The 25,467-nt window shown below is 44.0% G+C and overlaps 1 protein-coding gene across 3 annotated transcripts in view; it reads right to left on the bottom strand.

Moving 5' to 3' along the window:
* rnf31 (ring finger protein 31) overlaps positions 1 to 17,966 on the bottom strand; it is a 28,382-nt gene extending 10,416 nt beyond the window's left edge. For 2 of the 3 annotated variants that reach the window (XR_015038062.1, XM_085804834.1), the window contains exons 1-16: positions 17,830 to 17,966; positions 16,140 to 16,363; positions 14,793 to 14,939; positions 13,486 to 13,641; positions 12,405 to 12,461; positions 10,677 to 10,854; positions 8,134 to 8,320; positions 7,875 to 8,008; positions 6,425 to 6,597; positions 5,350 to 5,583; positions 5,089 to 5,256; positions 4,158 to 4,325; positions 3,887 to 4,072; positions 2,716 to 2,922; positions 2,459 to 2,632; positions 1,249 to 1,347 (exon numbers count right to left, since the gene is read on the bottom strand). Coding sequence is in view for 2 of the 3 variants with exons in the window: in XM_085804834.1 (XP_085660960.1) it covers positions 1,249 to 1,347; positions 2,459 to 2,632; positions 2,716 to 2,922; positions 3,887 to 4,072; positions 4,158 to 4,325; positions 5,089 to 5,256; positions 5,350 to 5,583; positions 6,425 to 6,597; positions 7,875 to 8,008; positions 8,134 to 8,320; positions 10,677 to 10,854; positions 12,405 to 12,461; positions 13,486 to 13,641; positions 14,793 to 14,939; positions 16,140 to 16,337 (2,466 nt within the window). In the remaining variant the exon portion in view is untranslated. Of the gene's footprint in view, positions 1 to 1,248; positions 1,348 to 2,458; positions 2,633 to 2,715; positions 2,923 to 3,886; positions 4,073 to 4,157; positions 4,326 to 5,088; positions 5,584 to 6,424; positions 6,598 to 7,874; positions 8,009 to 8,133; positions 8,321 to 10,676; positions 10,855 to 12,404; positions 12,462 to 13,485; positions 13,642 to 14,792; positions 14,940 to 16,139; positions 16,364 to 17,829 lie in introns of all 3 variants that reach the window. The other variant, XM_085804833.1, reaches the window with a different exon arrangement.
* Between the last annotated feature and the right edge of the window lie 7,501 nt (positions 17,967 to 25,467).

Genomic DNA, 25,467 nt, shown 5'->3' with positions numbered 1-25,467 from the left:
CATTTCATATGTAATGAGGTAAAAACTGAATGTATTTAATGAAGCTAAGGAATGAACGCTGCCTCCAGACGGCTGTGGGGATCTACTGAACTGAAATAAAAGTTTTTTCATTCTCACTATATAGAGCAGCTGATGTAGCAGCTACAACTTATGCTGTGTTCGAAAAAAAACATCAATTAAAATGCATTTAAATGCCAAAATACATTGAAAACTTAAAAAAAAATGTCTTTATGCCTCACGTGAAGCACTTTGAATGCAAAGTTTGTCCTGGTCCGCCGTGTTTTTGGTTTTTCTGGTGTCCGTGTCGAACGCATAACTGCATAACTGCTTCCTTTGTCTCTGGGCCCAAATAAACAGGGTTTTCTCAATAAACACTGTTCATTGTCGTTAGCTTGTCTTTTGGCCAGAAGAGCAGTATTTAGGATGCTGCCCCACCCACCCATGCTCAGTAGCTGGGGGACGTTATGTCCTGTCTAAGCCAGGAGACAATCTGATATTCAGTCCATGACTCGTACAAAAAGTTTTGGAATGTGTGGCAACGTTTCCTTGAACACTTTCAAAATCTCTCCTCACAACAGGAGGAGTCTCGTTCTCTCCCTTTTCCTGCTCTTCTATGTCCTATGAGTTTTACTCACCTTGACATCTAATTACAGATAAAGTCCTTACTCCAAGTTTATCTTGTCTTTCAGCTACTCTCCGTCCTCCACTGACTTCCAGCAAATGTGTGTTAAACAGCTCCAGGCTGTTTGTGATTTAATTTTTAAAAAGTATTTCTTTACCATTGTGTACAGGTATGTGTGAATGTGACACGTATGTACATAAGGTCTCAGTGTAGAAGGAGTAAGGACTTGAGGGTGTTGGAGGATGTTGATATGTTTAAAAAGATAATAGAAAGATGAGAAAGAAAGAAAATGTTTGCTCCATTTTCATCATCCTTTTTCCTCTACAACAGATTGCAGCTCCCTATGGGCGGTGCTTGATGTACATCATCGGTCCTATTGGTTACAGTAGAATGCAATCTACTGTATATAGGTGACACGTCCATCCCTTAATTAGTGTTTCTACCAGCAGCAGTAACCATGTGGAACCGAATGGCACTCAACATCTGTTTTGAAACACAAAAGTGCATCTAGGGTGTGTCCATGTCTGTGTTGTTATTTTAACAGCAGCAGACTGCGAACACTGGTTGTGCTGCTGCGAGAATGAAGACGTTAGTGTTACTGATGTAGCAGTCAACCATGTACTCACGTGACAGCACCACAGGAACTTGGGGTCCTTGATTAGAGCCTGCTCAGTCAGCTTCTTATGGAAAAGCTCGTAGACCTCTGGCTCCAGACACTCTCGCAGCTGAGACAGGAAAAACAGTAACACAACCTGGGAATCAAACCTTTAACCCTTCTCAAAGTCTCTTAGCAGCATTAATACACAGATTTAACAGGTTAATGTTACCTCTGGCTTTAACAGAGCAATTCTGAAATACTGGGTGTGCCACACATCCAACCTTACATTTAGTGGATGTTTAGCAGTTTAGAAGACATATCCTGACCTGAAGTTATTAAAGGGATAGTTCAACATTTTGGAAAATTGGCCCATTGCCATAATCCCTATAGTAGGGTTTTTACCTTTAATTGTCAGTGCAAGCTGTTTTTAGAACGGCGAAGCAGAGCTGTGAGCTGCTCAGAGCTACACTACAGAGGATTATAGCGTGGTGAATGTGCAGGTCACAACTTGTCCACCAGAGCGTTTTGGAGTTGTTGGATTGTGTATTTGATGAGTTTGATGAGGGAAACCAAGAAATCCCATGAGCCTCCGTAGCATAGCTCTGAGCAGCTTGTGGCTCTGCTCCACCGTTCTAAAAATAGCTTGCACTGAAAATTAAAGGTAACGAACCTACTGCTGCTAAAATCCTGTGGGAAACACTGAATGAATGAACTCCAGTCCAAACACATGCAAAGGTTTCCTAAGCCTCACACTGCCACTCCAAATCAGATTTTTGACATATACAGATTGTATCTAGTTAGAGTTTGTGACAGTCTGAACGGCCAAAAGCCACATGAGATCCGATTTTTCCAAAACGGATTCAAACCGCATACGGAGAGGTGGCTTCAAATGTGATTCTGATCAGATTCAATGTGAACGATGTCATTACTCAAAGAGGATTTGGAAGTGTCTTTTGTGTCACTCACAGTACGACAGTCAGTCAGTGAGATCGGATCCTGATCAGATTTGCAAAAAAAAATCGGATTTATGCTGCAAGTCTGAACAAGACCTTAAGTCTGGTTCAGCAGCTCCACTGTCATGGAGAAGACTGCAGTGCTGACCTCCATCATGTTCTGCTTTATCGAGATGCACCTGTATAACCTACAGCAGGTCCTACCATAGTGTGGATGGTACAAACACATTAGTGTAGAAGAATCAGCCCACATGCTTCCTCCCTCCCCCCCCTCTGCCTCCTCACCTGGATGTCCAAGGTGGAGAAGTAGCTGTTGAGGTGTTCAGGGTCATTGATGTTGGGCTCCCAGCAGACTGGACACACCATGTCCCTGATGTGTTTGTCCCGTACAGCGATGGTGAAGTGCTGCTGGAAGCACCCGCAGCACACCGAACACTGGCAGGACGTCAGAGATTGCATCTGAAAGAGGGAAAGTAGGAAGTGACTGGAGATGTGGAGGATGGAGAAGAAGAGGTGGAACGTTGACCGTCTCAGTAGCCTACCTTGCTGTGGGGGAAGATGGAGAGGCAGATGGGACACTCTTTGGCCAGCACTCTCTTGATGAACTCCCTGTCGTGGGACTCTCGTACAGCCTGCACTACGTCCTCCAGCGAGTAGGGGGCGCTGTGCTCCAGAAGCAGCGACAGCGCCAGCTCACAGCGCCCCCAGCTGGGCAGATCATACACCGCCAGCAGCCTCCGACAGATCCGCTGGAGGAAAGGGAAGAAATCATACACAAGAACATGAATTGCTTATACACACGTAATAATTCTACTTAATAACAATAGACTTAATAATCCTTAAAGGGACATTGTGTAACTTCTCCTGTTATCTATTCACAAAAATCGATTATTTTGTTCAAATGTTTTTCATTAATCAGTAATCACCCCCATCAACAAACTGAAGTGTTCCGGTTAGCTCTGAATTTGCCGATCATATCATTCATATCTACATGGAGCGGGTAAGCTCTGTGTAGGCTGCCATGTCGTGTCGCCATGTTTTTACGTTCAGTGGCAGCGTCACGGTAGAAAACCACGGAAACTCAGTGGAGACACCGGAGCTGTCGGCTCAGGTCGAGGTTGCGTCTGTGAAAAGTCACCGCGGTAACGCAGTGAGGATGAATGGAGTGTTACACTGATGCTGCATTCACGTGCAGTCGGGCAGACGGCCGTCGGTAACAAACCTAATGTCATTTTAGTCACAGAAGTGGAGAGAAAGCCGTTAAAACGTGGGTCAGGTAAACAATACGACATCGCCATGACAACATATTGTCACGTGTATTGTTTTGCCTCGTGCTGACGGACCACTTGTTTACATAGAGGCTTGTTTATGCCGTTACGTGCAGTGGCTGTCGTCCGTCTGCCGTCTGCCCAGTTTCATGTGAATGCAGCATGAAAAATACGATTGAGTTGCTTGCGATATACAACCACAACGCTAGATGGGAGTAATTCCGACACAATGTACCTTTAATATATACATTTTTAACTTGAAATAAAAATACAGCATTTTTTTAGAGCACCACAGCAAGGTTGGACCTTATCGATACTGACTTCTTGAATAACTAATAATAATACCCATCCCTGTCAAGAAATCTCTCCATTGCTGTAACAGGAAGGAGGGGGATGAGCTACTGAGGACAAGTTATGAGAATCTGAAGCCAGACTGGACTCCCACCTGTTTGTCAGGGTGATGGATGTCCACAGGAGGCTCGGGTTTGTCGCTCCAAATGCGGTTGTGGAAGGGCTCCAGCAGGGGTCGCTGCAGCAGGGCCAGGGCCCCTCTCACCTCACCTCCGCTCTGTCTCAACACCTCGTGGCAGCGAGCCTCGTCACTGAAGCCCAGCGCGCCCAGCTCCTTCACCTGAGGGACGGAGGGACGGAGACGCATCAGGGCCGAGAGAGAAGAAACTGCCTTTTTATTTTCATTTAGGGGAGACGTGCGTCACCTTGGCGAGACGGTCTCTCAGCGCCTGTTTGGCAGCTCTCTCGGTGTCGCCCCCCGCCGTCAGCCAGGCTTGTTTGGCCTCCGCCCTGGACAGCTGGACCACGCTCTCCGTGTCGGCGGGGTCCGCCTCCTTCCCGGGGTCCTCGGTGGGAGCGTCGCCGGACCTGTTCTGTGTCAGATGGTGAGTCATGAGCAAGGTTGTTGTAGTTTTAAAATGTTCATTTGTTTTTGTTTTTATTTAGTTTTTCAGTTTGATTTTTTATTGAAGTTTAGTTTTAGTTAGTTCAACAAGTGATTATTACAACTTTTTTATGGAAATAAATGAAATAATTTGGTGCATTATGTAACAACTTATTACACAATGTGGCAAAGTTTATTACATATTGCATTCAAGAATTTTATTACGAAATGTGGCACATTATTACATAATGACTAATGAGGCGCTACAAGCAGTTTTAGTTTAGTTTTTAATCTAAAGAATTGACTAGTTTTTATTAGTCTTAGTTTCAGTTTTTCAGGTTTTAGGAGAAAGCCTCTGTCAGACCTCTGAAGATGAACTTCAATATTTGTGGGATTTTTCCCTTTTAGTTGCATCCCATAATGTTCCCATCAGTCCTCATCATGTTACATTCATTCTTATCTTATCTACCTGTGGGTCGTACTCCAAGTCTGTGGTGGTTTCTTCCTGCAGCTTTAACATCTCTAAGAAAACTAAGCTGATGTTATCTGACTGAACTTTAGTTTTAGTTTTACATTGTTCACTGTAGTTTTAATTTAGTTCTCCTTTTTTGAAAAAAAAAAAAAATTCAGTTTAGTAAATAATTTTTTCCCTGCTATTTTAGTAGACTATAATAACCCTGGTCAGGAGACGAGCGAGGAGGACAGAGGAGTGAGTGAGTGTGTCGGGGCTGATCTGAGAGCAGCAGACTGACTGTGTGCTCGGCTGCGGTCGGGGAGGACGTCGCCACCGACATCCTGATCTGGTCCAGCAGCAGAGGAAGCTCCGTCTTCAACCACTTGCAGGGCAGGATGCTGCTGTCCCCGGCAACCCTCATGCTGGTGTACACCTCCTCTGGACTCACTCCTTTCTTCTCCCCGTCCTGACACAGACACACAAACCACATTAACATCAACACAGACACACGTCGTCCACACCTCGGGATGACGGACGGAGGCTCGTGGAGGTGACTTGCTCTGATCAGTTGAATCAGCTTCAGCCCCTCCTCCTTCATCAGCCTCTGCCTCCAGGAGTCCAGGTCTTCGGGGGCGGGCTCTTTGGGTTTGATGGGCAGGGCGGGGACCCGTCTGACCGGAGAGGGGGGGCGGAGCTTCGCGGGTAGAGGCGCCGGCTCTGGACGGGCCAGGTCGCACATTTCACACACCGTGGCAGGAGAGTAGTTCAGATAGGTGCAGAACTGACAGACCCACTGTGAGAGAGAGAGAGGGAGGGGTTAGATAATAAAATTATACCATTCAGTTGAGGTTTAAAGGAGAAAACATTGATTTGCATGTCCCATGACTCCATAATAAGCTCATGGACATACTGATTAAAGCAGAAGTAAGCGGAATGTTTGTGTTAATATAAGTCTTAAATAGTTATATCTTCCAACAGCAATCACTTATATAGAGTGTTTGGTCTGAAACACGGGTCTGTCAGTCACTCTGCTCTGCTGTAAGCCGAGGAGAAAACTTTCCTTGTATCCTACAACCTTTATCCAATAAGGAGAGAGAACGGCATAAAGGGGCGGTCCTCTCTGTGTGTGCAGCCAAGGGATACGCGTGAATGTGGTGACGTACGGACGAGGGCGGGGACTGCTCACTCCATCGGCTGACAAGAAGTTAGCCAAAATGACCGGATCGCTTACTTCTGCTTTAAATAAAATTTTAATCTGGGATTAAAGCAGCAGCAGTGGTTGGGCCAGGCAATTTTGGACAAATTTAGGCAAATCTGAATAACAAGGCACAAACTAAAGGACCCCCAGTTAAAAAAAAAAAAAAAGATGGACTTCATAATTTGCACTGAGTTCAAGTGGACAAAAGTTTCTAAAGTATTGGGGCTAGAATAGATTTTAGTGAAAGTTGTAACGAAACTGTAACACATACGGTTGGTTTTTAACTGGACTGGAGCTTTGTGCAAAGTTTGGTGATTTTTCATCTATGGGAAGTAGGATTGAGGAGGAGGAGAAGGAGGAGGAAGAAGAAGAAAAAAGAAGGAGAAGAAGAAGAGAAAGAAAAAAGAAGAAGAAGAACACACACACAGAGACGGACCTGGCTGTCGGGGTCACCGGGCATGCCCAGTACGGGGGCTGGTGGTCTGGGGGGGGTGATGGGCGGGTGTGACGGAGTCACTGGAGGTCGTGTGGCCAGACGAGGTCGTTCACACACCTCACACAGAACACTGCTGGCTGCATTCACCATGGTGCAGCTCTTACACTGCCACTCTGTGAGGGAGACACACACACACACACACACACACACACACACACACACCACACACACACACACACACACACACACACACACACACACACACACACACACACACACACACACACACACACACACACACAAAACAACAACAACTGTTGAGAGAATGAAAAAAATGAAAAGGAGAATTTCCCATCAAGTCCACTTTTCTTTCATAAAACACACCATTTCCTGCAGATGATGAATTTGCTCTGGAGTTTGGTTGAATGAATGCATTTCCCTATGTATATTCCCTCCAGAAGTCTGATTTAAACATGTGCAGTCTATGGCTCACTAACTTATCTATGAAATAATCTCTTACATGCTTAGAAATTATGACAATTTTTTCCTTCTATTTTCATTTCATTTTTTTCTGTTTTTCTCATATCATATTCTACTTGCATTGTTTTGGTATATTTTGATTCTATATAATCTAGGTATTGTTATTACTTTTGAATTTTCCTATTTTATGGGTGTATTGGATATAATCCTATGTGCCCTGGCAGTTGATATAAACATGCATCCAAGGACAAGTCAATAAAAATACATTTTGAAAGAAAGAAATGATGACATTTTTAATCATATGACAACGCAAACATGTTGTTTTTGTCTCTAAACCACATCAAAACAGCTCTCTGCTGCTCCTCTATCTGTCACTCAGCTGAGGACAGGGCACACTCATCACTCCAAAGTTGATTTGCAAGGCACTTCTTTGGAATATAAATCCTTGGTGATTTTGTAGCTGATGTCATGATGCGATAAATCATTGATTTTCCAGGACAACTCCAGCTCTTCCAGGACATTTGACGTTTTCTTCTCATTTTCCATGACTGGGAAGTTGGTCAACCATTTTCCAGGTTTTTTAGGTTTTCCAAGGACATGTGGGAACCCTGGTACTGTACTGTACTGCACCATAAACAGTCCTCTGCACTGCATTGCATTTTACATTATAACTGCACGCTACCCCAACATGTCGCTGCCTAACATGTGTTTGATTTATTTATTTATTATATAGGTTTTCAGTTCCTAATATTGGTTCTTAGGTTATTTGTCTTCTTTATCTTTTTATCTCACTGGTCCTGAGAAAAATTTTTTGTTTTGTTTTTGTTTTTAACATGTAGAATGACAAATAAAGGATCTGAATCTGTATAATCAGGTGTTTTTTGGGTTTTTTTGCCGTGTCTATTTGCTTTTCTCTCATTTTGTTTGTTACAGGAGAAGCAAAGGAGGAGGAGCAGGAGACGACACAGACCGGTGATGGTGGCAGGCTGGGAGTCGTCTGCTTTGGAGCCGACCGTCTCCAGGCGGGGGCGCTCACACTCCTCACACAGCGCGTTGTGGACGGAGTTGACTTTGGTGCAGCGGAGGCAGCTCCAGGTGGAGGAGCTGAAACGGGAGCGGCAGCTGTCAGACTGTGTGAGCAGAGGTCAAACTGTCCGCTCGACGCTGCCGTCGACTGGGACCGAGTGCTGGAATCCCCAGCTCGTACTGTCAGAACCGCTGAGCCTCACCTGTGACTGCTCCTGGTTTTGGATGATGATGAGGATGATGATGATGATGATGATGCGACAGTGGTCCGGCGGTGGTTGTTCCTCTCGGGGTAGCAGTGGTACAGCCTGTCGCACTCTGAGCACAGGCCCTGGAGGCAGGTGAGGCAGTGGGCCGAGATCCTGAAGATTCCACAGATGGTGCAGTTCTCTGAAACACAACGCTGGCACGTCATGTTATGCAACAACTGTGTGTATGTGTGTGCATAAATACTGGATTTATAAGGTTGGATTTTTTTTTGTTTTTTAGGTGATCATTTTTTATATCTCTCTCTTTTCCCCCCGTTCTTCCTTTTTTGTTTTATGAAAAAAAATTGTATTGGTAACTAAATGACTAACTTGATCTTGTCATTCAGGCCTTTATCATGGCTGCCAATACAAGTTTAAAGTCCCCCTAAAGAGGCATTTTAAAATTTGTAAAAATGCTCTGCTATGACTATTTTTTGATTAAAATTGCTTTCCCTCAAAAAAAGTTGTTTAAAAAAACTTGCAAAGAGGCTAAAAACACGCCCACTATTTCTCCCTCATTGAAGAATCCTGGTTTTATAAATTTAAATTGACTTGCGGGGGCAGGGGAGACGGAGGGGTGATGTCAAAACATGAGGCAAACTCTGGTCTCCCGCATTCAATGCGGCGATAATACCTCTCGGCCATGTCAACCACTGATACTGTTGATGGACATCTAGCTGAATAAGTAGATGTGAAGTGTCACCATCACAGTGAACAACAAATGAGATGCAAAAAAAAAAAAAATCTACGGGATTGGTTGCTAGGGATTCTGACGTATTAATCCCGACTGGGTGCTGAAAAACTGAATCCAACTTTTTCAGACTCTGGCTTTGAAACTGAATTTTTCAAATCTAAAACGCTCAGTTGTGGCTGCATTAGCCACTGCATTAGCACTACATTTACATGTTAATAATTTCAATTATTACTTGCATTGTAGCAGATATGGGACTAGTATGGTATGTAAAGGTTTAACATAGAGCATGAAGCTACAGTGCATAACTTTAGTGTCGCAGTACAGCAGCTGTGTTCCTGTGCTGGAGCCACATCCTTCAGTGGATGTGAAGGTCTAAGGTCAGAGGATGTTGTTATGATGCTGTGTAAAGACCTTTGAAACAAACTGTTGAAAAAATGGACTATACAAATAAAATTGCCTTGCCTAACAGTACAACTAATATTCTTTCGTTTCACACATGTAATCAAGGTTGCCAAGCGACAGGGTAAAACAATAAGGACTGGCACAGCTGTTGATACAAAATTGAAAATCCTCCATGGACCAGACTGTGTCTTTCCAGTTTCAGCTCCTGTTAAAGGGTCACACCTTTGTAAACGTACGTCCTCTGAAGGATGAGCCTCCTGAATGGAACAGCTGAGTGTTAGTAAATAAAAAATAAAAAAATAAAAATCATCCTTTTTTCTTTTTTTTTTTTTACAGTGTTTAGAGAGCCTGGCTGGAGTCGACTGGTTGGTTTTGGGTGTGGTTCTCACCTGGGAACGGCACACAGCGATGCAGAACCGATACATGCACAAATATGCTCTTTAATCTAACAGTTTTTATCAGATATTAAAGGAATACGCCAACATTTGTTTTCGTGTCTTGCCTCACTCCCGAGTCCATGACAAGCAGATAGACACCATCCTTTCGACTGTGCATGCAGTAACAAGGGAGATAGAGCCGTATTGCCTGTAATTAGCTTAGCTCAAACGCTGGAAGAGCATAGGTAGTGTTAGCCTGCCTCCTACCCAAGCCGAAATCAGCAGTCAGAAGCTGATTTCATTTTAGCTCTAAACTCTGTAAATATATCACTTTATCGACATTTCAAACATTTTTAGGCGAGAAAGTAGCCGTTTAGATCAGCAGTGTGTCGTTAATTTGTCGAAATACCAGCTGTTTACAATTTTGTTCGGCCGAATTCGGCGCTTCTCAAGCTAGCCGTTGTGACCAACGCACTTCCGGTTACTTTCACAAAATAAAACACCTGTTTCCCTTTACATACAGAAAACCATGACGATAGAATTTGTGCTTTTACTTTGAAATAGGAAGCTAACCTACCCTCAATGTAGCTAGCTTGAACCAAAATAAACCGCCTTAGCTTGAACCCTCCGTTTTGACCCATCTCGTCCCGTTACCGGCATTTGACTGCTCAAGTTGCCTTACTGGAGAGTTTTGTCAGCTCTGAGAAGAAGATCGGCCCGTCGGTTTCCATTTAGAGTTGCTGAAGAGTGTCTCTGATGACTTTAGGTGGAGGCAGGCTAACACTACCTATGCACTTCCAGCGTTTGAGCTAAGCTAATTACGGGCGATACGGGCTCTCCCTTGTTACTGCACGCACAGTCGAAAGGATGGTGTCTATCTGCTGGTCATGGACTCGGGAGTGAGGCAAGACACGAAAAAAAAAAATGTTGGCGTATCCCTTTAATGCTATCTGTAGATTTTTACACACCAATATGAACTGCTGTGGAGTAGCTCCCCCCACTTGTTCCACAGCTCCTCTCCTCACCTGGGTGTTTGCTGGCGGAGGTGTTGTAGGCCTGGAAGGACCTGAGGTTCTGGTGGCTGGAGGACAGGGAGTGTCCGTGGCTGCTCTCCCTGGACGAGTGACGGTGGAGGGGGAAGGCCAGAGACTTGGTCTGACCCTCTGAGTGGTAGACCACGGTGTCAGTGTTCAGACCCACGTCCTGAGGAAAGGCCAGAGCACATCAAGCAGGTCAAACACAAACTTCAAAATGAGATACAGTTCATTTATATTTATAATGTCTGTGTTATTTGTCTGAAACAGTTGTGTAATGTTCTTCAGTGCATCTGTCATGTTCAACTTTTTCAAAAATCACTGTTTGGTATCTTCAAATCTCACTTATGTGTAACAGGGAACATTTAAGTTGGACCAAAATACTTGTGTGATTTATATCAATATCGACTGATATGAACAAAATGATCATGATAGGATTTGTTCCCATATCACCCAGCCCTAATTAAGACCAGTGTTTCACCATCCCACAGTACCAGGATAACAAAGAATGAGTGGGCTCTGAGGTCTGATAGTTAAAGGATCATAGGGCAGGATTAATGAGAACGGCCAGTGACGCGACGGCCGCTGCGCGTAACTACAGCAACCAGGGAAGCCACCGGCACGGGAGCGCGCACAGACTCTTCACTGTTTACTTTACTCTTTACAGTCTTTCCTATCTGGGGAGGGAGGGGGGGTATTTTACTGTAGGTTCTCTCTCTCTCTCTCTCTCTCTCTCTCTCTCTCTCTCTCTCTCTCTCTCTCTCACACAGACAGACAGACACACACACACACACACACACACACCTGCCTCTTCACTGTGCTGCAGCAGGGGGCTGCTTGTCTGTTCCTCTGAGCTCCTCTGCATGGATCTGTATGGGCTCCTACTCCTACAGGCCGGTACTGAGAATTAACGCGCCGGGTCCGGGTGTCGGGCCGCATCTGTCAGGGTCCGCGGTCCCATGCAAACCAATCAACACCAGACATAGGCTATTCATGATTTCATTAAAAAAAAAAAAAAAAAACGGACGCGTCGCGGACACGCCGGCCAGGACGTGAAAAGTGGACGTGTCTGGGCAAAAGAGGACGTTTGTCCACCTGCCTGATAACGTTGTTAAAGTTATAACGTCGGCTTTTAACCGCTAGCTGCGGCTAACGGCTAATAATAAGACAGTAGTGAAGAGGGAGAGGGTGTGTAAGTGACCTGCTGCTGCTGTGAGCGTGTGTGAAGGGAGGGGGAGAGAGTGTGGCGGCGGCGGCGGCGGGGGGTGGGGGGGCTTGTGCTGGGTGGTTTGCTGGCAGTAACAGTAGGCCTAATTTGGATCCACCGTGGTTCAGAGCGATTGATATAACAGGGAGTGTCGCCACTCTGTTACTGTATCAATGGCTCTGCCGCGGTTGCCCTCTTCATGTCTCCATTCCATTGATCCATTCGAAGGCAGTCGTGGACGCGCTGACGTCAGGTCCGCCGGCCAGCGCGCGAAATTCACCCCCTGAATTGCAGCGCATTTTGCAGCACAGACCCCGTTCAGGGCAATGGAGAGATACGCGGATGGGCTCGTTCTTTTTGGTTTTGAACGCTTCCTCACCCATTATTATTTAAAAAACGTAAAACGCATGGGTATTTTCCGGTATTTTCTCACAAATCCTGCCCTATGATCCTTTAAGTGTATCTAATGTACATTGTCACTAATATATTTGCATGTATATGCTGGACTCTACCTTGTGTCTCAGTGTAGGAATGATTCTCTCATAGAACTCAGGGTGGGGGTGGGCCTCCTGGGAGCAAACCAAACCACAGGTTATCAACTACACATGTACTTTCTCTAAACTTTACTGCCATTGTAGCAAAGCAAATAACTATTCTATTCTATTGTGTTAGAATAGAAAGCTTTAATTGTTATTGTAGCAACACAAACAATTCTATTCAATTAAATTCTATTCTATTCTATTAGAACAGAAAGCTTAATAGTCATGTAGCAAAGCAAACAATGATTCTATTCTATTATATCCACAAGTTTCTGAACGTCAAAACCGGAAGCCGGTTTTGCTCCTCCGGTGGAATTGTACAGTATGTTTACGTTTCCATGGTTTCAGTAGTTGTCATACAGTAGTTGCGGTAAACGCATGGATCTATTAACGCTAGCTTTTAACAATGGATATCCATTTGTGTGATATCCATTGTTAAAAGCTAGCGTTAATAGATCCATGCGTTTTACAGATTTTCAGTGAAAAAAAAAAGATCCATGCATTTACTGCGACTACTGAAACCATGGAAAGGTAAACATACAATTCCTACCTGAAGAGATTCCATTGGAATAGAAAGCTTTACTGTAATTGTTATTATAGCAAAGCAAACGATTTGTTTCGATTCAATTCTATTCTATTGGAATAGAAATAGAATGTAGCAAAGCAAACAACAATTCTATTCTATTCAACTTTATTTATCCCAGAAGGCCATTCACTCTGCAGCTACCCAGTCACAGTCAGTCCATAATCACTTTCATTCCAGCATGTACATTTTAGTTTCACAACTCACAGACATTAATATATCATAAATCAAGCCCCAGCATACATGATCATCATAGAAATAGAACTTAGAATGAATAAGTCTTTTGTGTATTCATCAGAGCAGAGTCGCACAATAAACACATCACCACATACAGGTCTCCAACTTTCTCCAGCTACAGCCTCCTGATGTCAAACTGATGTCAAGGCTCTAAACAAACTAACACTTCTGGAAGCTGATGTTTTTCAGTCACACTTGAATTAGCACAAACTTCCCTCACAGAGTCACACACACCTTGATAAGTAGTTCGAGTTCCATCCTCAGGCTCATCACCTCCAGCGTTACTGCAGCAACTCGGCCCACATCAGGATCCGTGACATCATCGGGGAAGCTGAGGCCATCTGGCTGCTGATTGGAGTAGCCATAGAGACAGAGCACTGCTCGCCCCCCCTGGGAGAGAACAGGACAAACATGGTTTGATGTGATCTGAAGCGTTCAATCTGTTTGTTCACTTTCCCAAAGAGTTGAACTGAGAGGAGAGAGGTTCTTTATGAGGTCATTTACAGGGATGAGACTTCAATCACTTTTTAAGAAAGCCAGAAAAGTTTGAGCTAGAAAAACACCTTCATTACCTCAGTAGTATACTGGAAAAACATGTAAATAGTTAGCAGATCTAAACTAGTATTTCATCTACAATCGGCTTGTTTACAAGCTGTTTTCAGATCGGCGGGGCATAGACGTGAGCTGCTCAGTGAACACAATGGAGGTGAACGGTGCAGGTCTCCTGTCCCTCATCAAACTCATCAAATACACAATCCAACAACTCCAAACAATCTGGTGGAGGGGGCCCAGACCTTTGCTGAGGTTCCTTTTCCTTTTCTGACAGTTTGAAAATGTAAAAGATGAAAATAAAAAAATAGAAATTGTAATGTTTAAAATGTAAAGGGGATGTGCCTTTATGCCTTTTTGGAGACCATTTGTTTTTTTTCTTCTTTTTATATTATTTCCTCACATCCACTTTTACAATAGTGATTCAACACCCATTAAATAATTCATTTAACAAGTGGTCTTAGTAGACAAAAAAATCAGCATTTATGTTATGTTATGTTATGTATGTTTATATTTAGAATAATCAAATAATTTAAGAAACAGAGAGAGAGAGAGAGAGAGAGAGAGAGAGAAAAGAACAAACAAACAAACCGAACAAACAAAGAAGAAAAAACAACAATATATATTTTTTTTAAATCATGGGTTAAAAATTATATTTGTATAAATACACTTAAAATCAATTCATTAATGAATTTGGAGACCATTTCATCTTCCACTTACTGAACTGTTCACATTAATTGCATGCCACTGTACAGTTTGTTGCACAGATGTCCACTGACATGGGTTGAATTTATCAAATAAACAAATAAAGTGTACAAGTTGTGTGTCAGAACAGGAAGTTACTCCCTGTGAAACAAGATCAGAGTGGATCAGTATTATCAGAAGTCACAGACTGTATTGGACAATAGAGAGTCTACACTCGGGTCATGTGACTAAATGTCTTCTTTTCTCCTCGGTGGCACAGTCTACGGAGGCGCTGTTGGACTTGTTACCTGAATGGCGTCGACGGTGGCCCTGAACACTGGGTTGTTGTGCTTCACCGTCCTCCAGTACTTTGGCCTGTTGGGGTTGGTCAGGTTACAGCCGTACTTCTCCAGGATGTTCAGGGCTGTGGACAGACGCTGGAGGGACGCCAGAGTCTGACGAAGCACACAGATCAATGGGTGGAGATCAGCTTTTCTCTCAAACAGTATAGTAACTGTGTTCTCACTATAATCATGACACCCAGGGACATGAGCTCCATCTCTTAGTGATGCTGCTTTAGACCTAGACTGCTGCGGTAGATTCTCATGATGATGTTTGACATATTGCTCAGCTGTTTTTGGGTGACTGAGGTGGAGAGAGAGTCCACACGCTGTGGCTTCTTCATCTCTGCTGAGGCAAACACAGCTGTAATGCAGTAGTTCCTGCACTGCAATACAGCACCCTGTCTTCTCCTCTCTGTGTCTGTGTCTCTTCCCTCGTTCTGGAAAGTATCTCTGTTAAGGAGCAGCATGATCAAGATGTCACTACATCCATGAGTATTGATATCATTATCATCACTATTAAAGGGGTATTTCAACATTTTGCAAATTCACTTACAGTCTTAGCAGTAGGTTCATTACCTTTAATTGTCGTGCAAGCTGTTTTTAGATCGGCGGGGCAGAGACGTGAGCTGTTCAGCTAACGGGATGGAGGCGAATGGCATTTCTGCGTTTCCCTCATCAAACTAAATACACGATCCAACAACTCCAAAATACTCTGGTGGACAAGTTGTGACCTGCACATTCACCACACTATGAAATAATAACGTATGTAACATTACGACACACAAAGGAAATACTAAGAACTACTTGCTTTTGAAGTCACTCTGCCGAGCAGCCATGTCCGGGATGTAGTTCCGGCTACGCATTTGCCTCAAAAACTACTCTGTCTTGTAACGTTCTGTTATCATCTCATAGCGTGGTGAATGTGCAGGTCACAACTTGTCCACCAGAGCGTTTTGGAGTTGTTGGATTGTGTATTTGATGAGTTTGATGAGGGAAAGGCGAAAATACCGTGCGCCATGCAGAGCTCACGTCACCACCACCGATCTAAAAACAGCTTGCACCGACAATTAAAGGAAATTAACCGACTCCTAAGACTATGGCAATAGGCCAATTTGCCAAAATGCTGAACTATCCCTTTAAAGTTAGCTGCAGACATAGAGCAAACATAAAGAGACCTACATGAAGTGACTGGAAGCAAAGGGAGCACCCTCACCTGAATAAATATACTTTAATTATTCCTGAGTATTACGTATGTTCTGTACTTTGTGATGTTGTGCAGAGGACACCGTATGTAAACGTCTCCTCTCTCACCTCCTTCCTGTTGCTGCCGACGCTGTTCTGTATGACCATGGTCTCCGCGGCGATGTGGCGGTACTTGGAGCAGGGCGGCAGCGGCAGATTGGCCATGGCCATGACCCCGGCCCGCACCTCCACCACCCGGCCCCCGGAGTACAGACACACCTCAGCCTGACTCCGCACCTCCTGCAGCTGCTCCGACAGAGACGGCATTCTGCACACACACTGGCACCCTCCACCTGCCAACACACACACACACACACACACACACACACAGTGACTGCTTGCAAACTGGCTCTAAAATGAATAAATTGTATTTATCAATCAATCAATGCCTTGTATTGTATTTATCTGGTCAAAAACGTGTTGAACAAACTGGCAGTTTGTCTTAATGATGGCAAATTTCTATGTTTTCAGGCCTTGTATACTGCAAAGAAAACAAGTTTATATTCATTCAACAACACAACACTACTTTAAACTTAGGAAGAGTTTAGAAATCAACATTGGTGGAATAATCCCAATTTTTAATCGCAGCAGTGTTTTTTATTTATTTATTTAGAATCTTTCTTCCTCATTAAATATTATAATAATATATTTAGGGCTGACCCAAAAAAATCGAAGCTTCGAAGCATCATTCGTTGCCATGGTAATCGATCTGAAGTCTGTGATCGATTTTTTTTTCTTTTTTTCTTTTTGACACCGGTTCCCATCAGCAATTTTTTTTCTTTTACTTTTGACTCTGTGAAAATAATGTAAACACAAAAGAAATGTTGAAATATGAGTTGTGATGAGGCAGCATCTAGGAGAGCCAATGTAATTACTAACATGCTGTGGTCCAGTGTTCCCATCATAACATAAGATAGGATTTATTTATCACATAAATTATACATAGGCCTACAGTACAATGTGCAGTGAAATGTGTTATAGTGCCTGCTTCCAGAACTAATAAAATAAAAAAGACACTGTGTAAAATATAAGAATATAATATAAGATATGAAATATAAAAATGGGACATAGTGTTGCATTAATATGAAGTACTATAATATACATGTGTGTAAAGTGAAAGTGTGCTGATGTGCAAATGTTGAGAGTCCAAAAATTAAAAGGTGCTCAGAATGGCCTGAGGGCAGAAACTCCTCCTCCTCTCTGTGTGTCTCATGGACTCACATTTTTTCATCCAGTTATCTCAGTGATATCAAAGGTCATTTTCCTGAGGTTACAACATAATTATCCATATGTTTTTTTGTTGATCAGAGGTAGACCAGGTGGTACATATTTTCTGTTGTAAAGTTGGACATGCTGTACTGTAGTGGTGGGACTTCCATTTGGCTTCACTGTCCAGACTGGCAGGTCACTGTATTAATGGAGAGGAACCACTCATCTTCTTTTACTTCAATATATCTGTAGTGCTAGAGCCAGCCATCTGAGCTCCACACCTGCAGGATTCAGGACTCTATCTCGGTGATGACATTATGTCCACACACACGCACACATACAGACACACACAAATGCAAACCTCTAGGCGTCCCACAATATTCTCCAGGGGCATTTTCCCCCATGATAACACACACACACACACAAACAGACTACACGCCCACGTTGAGGCTGTTATGAAGGCGACACCGTGCACAGGTGTGTGGTGTCGGTCAGACCGCTGAGCAGTTGAGAGCAGGTGATGGTAGTGCTGTTATTGTCTGTCGCCTACCTGTGGTGTCCCGGGAGCAGCGCTCAGGTCCCGGCGGTGGTCCGCTCGGTGCTCCTCTCTCTCGGTGCTCGCCTCTCGGTTCTCCTCTCTCCGTGCTCGGTGCTCCTCTGACTCAGAGCCGCGGGCTCCGGCCTCCTTCACACCGTCACGTGAGCGCTCGGTGTTCCGGCCGTCATGTCCGACACTACCCGACGAACACCGTCTAATGTCCGGTTCACAGTCCCCATGAAAACACACCGCGCTCGCTCTGCCCTCGGCTTCTAGCGGGAACGTGGACGCAGCGGCGGTGACGTCACCCATACGCTCCACGTTTTTCTGACTTTAAACCTGACGTCATTTACATGTACAGCTGATGAGCAAAATGAAATATCTGCTGTATTATGAGATTAGAGATGGTGAAGGCTTCATTACAACATCAGGAGACTAGACCAGGGCATGGGTATGGAGGCAAATCAGGGCAAACAATTAGGCTATAATAATAGCCTAATAATAATAACAATAATAACAACATACAATTTTAAACTAATTATTCAAATTTGATCATGAATTTTGAAAAATACAACAATTAATTAAATGTTTTTATGAATATATTTTTTGATTAAACTCTGAAATGTCATTTGAATAAATGTTTTAACTTAATTTGATAATTGGCATCTTATTTTTTCAGTTAGGCCTACGTTTTTTCAGGTCGAGTTCATATTATTTCTTCACATATAGATCTTTTTTGTTCAGATTCAGACTCTTGTCCCTGATGTAGCCTGGGGGCGTGGAATTGTGAGTGACATTATAACATTCATAACATCATCATCTTTGCACACCAAGTCCATTTTTTTTCATATACGTTTAAATAAAGTCTGTGCATTAGTAAACGACAGACAGACAAATGATTCTCTGAAGATGACTCACTTTGCGTCCCTCAACTTTACCTCAAAGATTTTCAAGTAACATTTTTTTTGCATTTTAAAGCCATCAATTGATATCCATGAATCTTTGGATTATAAAAACACAAAAAACAGAAATCTTTTTTTTAAAGTAAACAACAGCCACATTTGTGTTTCCCCACTGACCAGAATCACCTTTTAATTTAAAACCAATAAATGCATACCCTCTATAAACTTACTTTTTTGTTAATTAATTCCTGAAGACTTTAACCAAAACTATATAAAAATCCTGATTCAATGTACAAGAAAACTAAGCTTTAATTTAATGAGAGACACTTGGAAGTGCGTTGTTTCTATGCCTCATGAATTATCATGGTTTTTCCCTCTCACTCAAGTCGTGAATCAGCAGAGATGTTTCATTAAACCAATAATTGCATGTCACATATCCCTTATCACTTTGCACTTCCTAGATTTGAGGAGATTAGAGTTGAGGAGTTAAAATATTCAGATCCATCTCATTTTTTGTGCTTTTCAAAACTGGATTCGGGTACACCACCGATGGATATGACGGATCAATGTATCAATGAGTATCAATGAGAAATGCTTATGTGTGTTGGGGAAAGATGAACTGTGCTGAGAATGAAGAGCTATGAGAGTGATATTTCTGATGAGTGAGTTGTAAAACACCTGAGAGGAACTGGACTAGATGCTGGTTCTCAGCACAAAACATGATTGGAGTGTGTATATATTTTTTTCTTATTCTAATTATTCATTATTCATTAATAATACCTTATTACAAATACTGCTTTCTTTTTACTGTTATTGCTATTTAATATTTATTATCTGTGCTATACATTTCTTTACTGTTGTCTGCTGCTGCAACCTTGTAAATTTCCCCCACTGTGGGAAGAATAAAGGATTATCTTATCTCATATGAGGGTACAACAGTAAACTGGGTTAAATCATATAGGGAACAGTTGTTCCCGGTCAGTTTTCTTCACAGGTTCAGGACAGCTCTGTTATTATGGTCATTCTTAAAAACCTCATTGGCTGATGATTCCCAGCTCTGCTTCACACTAAAATCCAGGGTTTAAAAGACATTTATAAAAACAAATGGCAGCTGAATATGACTGAAAAGAGGAAGGTCACACACTGATAAATTCTCCCATTTTTTATTCTCTTAATACACAAGGGAGTGAAACACTGTGTCCCCTGGAGGTGAAGTGGACTGCAGTCCTCTGTACAGCAGCAGCTCGGCTGGTTCAAGGGATGAACAACAGATGATTGTTAGTCACAAGCAAATATATAGATAAAGAGTCACCAGTCTGACTCATACTCATCTCTGTCCTCCATAGTTTACAGCAAAAAGGAAATAAATAATAATGATTAGTGAGACTCAAGTTACTAAACATGTTCACACAACAACACAAGTGATCCGAGTCAGAGGCTGACACTCACCTGTACTGTCCATGGTGAACAGCAGCAGCTCAGGAGACAGAGTGGGAGGAAAAGACACAATGGTTAGTGATGTTTGATGACATTGAATACACGAAATTAAGTGTACACATTAGTTTAGACTAGCCTACTGTCTTTATGGTATTTTATAATGTTGCTGATCATACTCACTTTGTCCATCCATGGTTCTCTGTCCATCAGCAGCTCAGGAGGCAGAGGAAGAAGAAGAAGAAAAAGAAAGGTCAGTGAGGCTAGTTATCTTAATAAAAAAAATAAATAATAACAATAAACGAATACCAGAGCAAACAGGTTCTCACAATAACACAACTTGCTGCCTATATGTCATAAACTACGCTATAGGTGATTTGTTTTCCATGTCAGAGGCTCACACTCACCTGTACTGTCCATGGTGAACAGCAGCAGCTCAGGAGGCAGAGTGGGAGGAAAAAGACATAATGGTTAGTGAGGCAGACTAGTGATGTTTGAAATACTACATTGAATATACATGAATAGAGTGTACACATTAGTTTACACTAGTGTCTTATGTGGTATTTTGTAATGTTGCTCATCATACTCACTTTCTCCGTCCATGGTTCTCCGTCCATCAGCAGCTCAGGAGGCAGGAAGAAAAAAAAAAAGAAAGGTCAGTGAGACTAATTATCTTTAAATAAAAATAATTACAACAATAAACATACAGAACACAAGAGTAAACAGGTTCTCACAATAACACAACTTGCTGTCTATGTTTATATTTCATAAACTACACTATAGGTGATTTGTTTTCCGTGTCAGAGGCTCATACTCACCTTTTCCGTCCTCATAAGACAGCAGCTCTAAGAGACAAGTTCAGCTCAGGAGGCAGAGGGATGTCATGGTTAGTGAGATGAACAAGAACTAAACATGGAGGTAAACAGGATCAACGTAGAGAAGCTCACACTCACCTTTTTCGTCCTCGTCAGCTGGGATCTCCAGAGTTGATCCCAGATGACTCTGGGCGAGGGGAAGGGGAAGGGGGAGGGGAAGGGGAGCTAAGAGGGCGGGGAGGTTGGGGGTTGGGGGTTCGATGTGTGTGGGGGGCAAGAGGGAGAATTATGAGGCTCGACCAACCAAACTGACCGAACCCTGCCAGACGCAAAGGCCAGTCCCAAGAAAAATGGTTGATCGAGCCATTGAAACCTAAATGTGCAAACTACAGAAAAACCAGGTGCGCTAAAGTGTTTGGTGAATAATATAACGCTCAACCAACCAAACTGACCGAACCCCGCCAGATGCAAAGGCCAGTCCCAAGAAAAATGGTTGATCAAGCCACTGAACCTATACTGTAAATGTGCAGAACTACAGAAAAACCAAGTGCAATAAAGTGTTTGGTGAATAATATAGCGCTCAACCAACCAAACTGACCGAACCCCGCCAGACGCAAAGGCCAGTCCCAAGAAAAATGGTTGATCGAGCCACTGAACCTAAATGCAAAACTACAGAAAAAGAGCAATAGGGTGTTTGTTGAATAATGTAACGCTCAACCAACCAAACTGACCGAACCCCGCCAGATGCAAAGGCCAGTCCCAAGAAAAATGGTTGATTGGGCCACTGAACCTAAATGTGCAGAACTACAACGACAACAACAACTACAGAATAAAAAGCTCAGGTGCAAGACGCTACCTGGGCAGTTGACAGGCCTCAGTGGTGGTGCAGGGTGAGGTGACTGAGTGATACCTGCAGCAGAGAGTCTCTGTCCCCTCACAGCCTGGGCCTCTTGGCTGGAGAACCTGGCACCACCTGGTCGTCCTCCTCCTCCTGCCGGCGCCTCCTGGAGGAGCGGGGTGGAACACCAACAGGCTGGAGGAAAACATGAGCAGAACCAAGAGAAACACCCCGGGGGGAAGAAGGAGGAGAATGATGCAGAGGAGAAGAGGCAGCAGCAGGAGCAACAGGCGGGAAAGGAGTAGGTGGTCGAGGGAAAGGAGATAGAGGAGTAGCAGGAGGAGGAGTAAGAGATAGAGGAGTAGCAGGAGGAGGAGAAGATAGAGGAGTAGCAGGTGGAGGAGGAGTAGGAGATAGAGGAGTAGCAGGTGGAGGAGAAAATAGAGGAGTAGCAGGTGGAGGAGGAGTAGGAGATAGAGGAGTAGCAGGAGGAGGAGAAAATAGAGGAGTAGCAGGTGGAGGAGGAGTAGGAGATAGAGGAGTAGCAGGAGGAGGAGAAAATAGAGGAGTAGCAGGTGGAGGAGGAGTAGGAGATAGAGGAGGAGGAGATAGAGGAGTAGCAGGTGGAGGAGGAGGAGATAGAGGAGTAGCAGGTGAAGGAGGAGTAGCAGGTGGAGGAGAAGATAGAGGAGTAGCAGGTGAAGGAGGAGTAGCAGGTGGAGGAGAAGATAGAGGAGTAGCAGGTGGAGGAGGAGTAGGAGATAGAGGAGTAGCAGGTGGAGAAGGAGATGGAGGAGTACGCGGGAAAGGAGTAGGAGGTCGAGGAGCAGGACGGCGAGGAGCAGGATGTAGAAGAGTAGGAGGTAGAGGAGTAGCAGGTGGAGGAGAAGGAGATAGAGGAGTAGCAGGAGGAACAAGTTGGAAAGCAGAGGCAACGTGAGGACCAGCAAGCTGCAGAGAAGGAGGAACACACTGGAGAGCAGGAGCACGAGGCCTGACAGCAGAGGGAGCAGGCCTCAAAGTAGGGACAGCAAGAGGAGGAGCAGCGCTAAGAGTGGCAGCAGCAGGAGAAATGGGACGGAAAGGAGAAGCAGGAGGAGCAGGCTGGGAAGCAAAGGGGGGAAAGCTGCAAAGGGGAAAGCTGGAGGAGTGGTCAGCAGGAGGGCAGGGGGCGGAGGGAGAGCAGGGAGAGCCATCTGCAGAAGGGCAGGTGGAGCAGGGAGAGGAGGAGGTGTCTGCAGGATAGCAGGTAGAGGAGGAAGAGAGGGAGGGCCAGGAGTATGCAGGAGAGTGGGAGGAGCGGTCTGCAGGCGGAGCAAGAGGAGGTGCAGCAGTGAAAGCAGGAGGACCAGTAGAGTAAGAAGGAGGAGAATTCCCCCAGAAAAAAGGAGGAGCAGCAGAGTAAGAAGGAGGAGAATTCTGCCAGAAAGCAGGAGGAGCAGCACAGTAAGAAGGAGGAGAATTCTCCCAGAAAGAAGGAGGAGCAGCAGGAGGAGCAGCAGCAGAGAAAGAAGGAGGACCAGTAGAGTAAGAAGGAGGAGAATTCCCCCAGAAAAAAGGAGGAGCAAGAGGAGGTGCAGCAGTGAAAGCAGGAGGACCAGTAGAGTAAGGAGGAGAATTCCCCCAGAAAAAAGGAGGAGCAGCAGAGTAAGAAGGAGGAGAATTCTGCCAGAAAGAAGGAGGTGCAGCAGGAGGAGCAGCCTGCCAGAAAGCAAGAGGAGCAGCAGGAGGAGCACGAGGAGGTGCAGCAGGAGGAGCAGTCTGCCAGAAAGCAAGAGGACCAGCAGGAGGAGCAAGAGGAGGTGCAGCAGGAGGAGCAGTCTGCCAGAAAGCAAGAGGTGCAGCAGGAGGAGCAAGAGGAGGAGCAGCAGGAGGAGCAGTCTGCCAGAAAGCAAGAGGACCAGCAGGAGGAGCAAGAGGAGGTGCAGCAGGAGGAGCAGCCTGCCAGAAAGCAAGAGGAGCTACAGGAGGAGTAGGCTGCCAGAAAGCAAGAGGAGCAGGCTGCCAGAAAGCAAGAGGAGTAGCAGGAGGAGCAAGAGGAGGAGCAAGGGGGGGAGCAGCAGCGGGAGGAGCAAGAGGAGGAGCAGCAGGAGGAGCAGCAGGAGGTGTAGCAGGAACAAACTGATCAAGTGCAGCATCCATGAAAGCAGGAGAACCAGCATCTAAGTAGAAAGGTGGAGTGGAGTCACCTGGCTGGTGGCCCTGCATCCTGACGGCTGGTGGTGGAGGAGGTGGAGGTGGTGGAGGAGGTGGAGGTGGGGGAGGAGGTGCCAGCTGGGGAGAAGAATGTGAAAATGTCACATGATCCATTGACAAGAGGCTGGAGCAGGACAGAGCTCAGTGATGATGATGATGATGATGTGTGTGTGTGAGTTGGTGGTAGCTGCAGCAGAGGAACCACACACTCATCATGGGAACCTCCAAGAAATGTATTTGTTACACACCTGCTCACTTTTACGCGCTCCCGAACCGTAATCGTTTGTTTATGATGGTTATGACTATGCACAAGCAGTAACTTCGTTGTAAACAAATGCACATGGGCGAGAGGAGCGTAACCAAAACAGTGGAGAAGCAAGCGGACTTGCATAGTTCCCTACTGTCTTTCTGTGTAAATCTCTCATGTTACATGAAAACCTGCGGCTTATATTCAAGTGCGGCAAAATGTATTTTCTTTTAAAATTTAGATGGTGCGTCTTATATTCAGGTGTTTTCAGATTGACAGGTTTCTATCTCTGATCAATAGCTCACATCAGATCAATAGTCTTATTCTGACAATTCCATAGTCAATTCAATTGATAAAGATAAGATAACAGCTTTGTATCCATAGTGAGTTAAAACGGCACACGAAGCCACGAACACACGAATGATAAATACTGCACACACATCAGACTCACAACTATAAACCATTTTCTAATGAAGGCACGTACTGCCGACAGTTGAACCGTGCGTCATTACGCACGCCAAGGACATGGATGGGCATTTTAATGACATATCCGTGCATTAACGACAACAGGGACGTCTGTGCTTTTTAACAAGTACCTCGATGCTGCTATACTGACGAGTTGCAAATCACGCAGCATAAATGAGACTGAGAGCTCGCGGACAGGAGAGACATAGACAGATGTTGGCCATCACATTTCAATACAGCTGTTAACGTCTCTCGTGTTTAATAACGTTTTAGTTCATAGACATTTCATAGACAAATACTGTGTCAGAATAAATACTTTTTAAATGTAATAAACTGTAACTTTAAATCAACTTCAACAGACAAACAGAGGAACGGGCCCTGGACTGGACCTGCACGTTCCAACGTTTGTTCCATCATCTCCATGGTGACAACACATATATAGATTTGTATTAATTAGCATTTTTTGAAAAAAAAAGCTCAGTCTTAATCTTTAATATTACATTTTCGACAGCAATTTGTTTTAAAAAATTGTAATGTCAAACCAAAATATCAGCATGTTTGAGTCAATACTTCATTGTTAACACATTCCACATCTGGCCCGGGAAACAAGGCATAGATTTTCTGATAAATCATCATTTTACCTACACCAAGAAAATGTCAAGTATCATTATGAAGCTAACATTCTATTAATGTTTTATGCTAATATCCAGTAAGTTACATCAATTGTGAGCTATTTTTGGGATTAAAATCAAA

This window comes from Trachurus japonicus, chromosome 17, assembly GCF_045865225.1.
Source record: "Trachurus japonicus isolate A0001 chromosome 17, Traja_1.0".
In the NCBI taxonomy this organism is placed as follows: Eukaryota; Metazoa; Chordata; class Actinopteri; order Carangiformes; family Carangidae; genus Trachurus; species Trachurus japonicus.
This window is presented reverse-complemented; position numbering and strand designations above follow the sequence as displayed.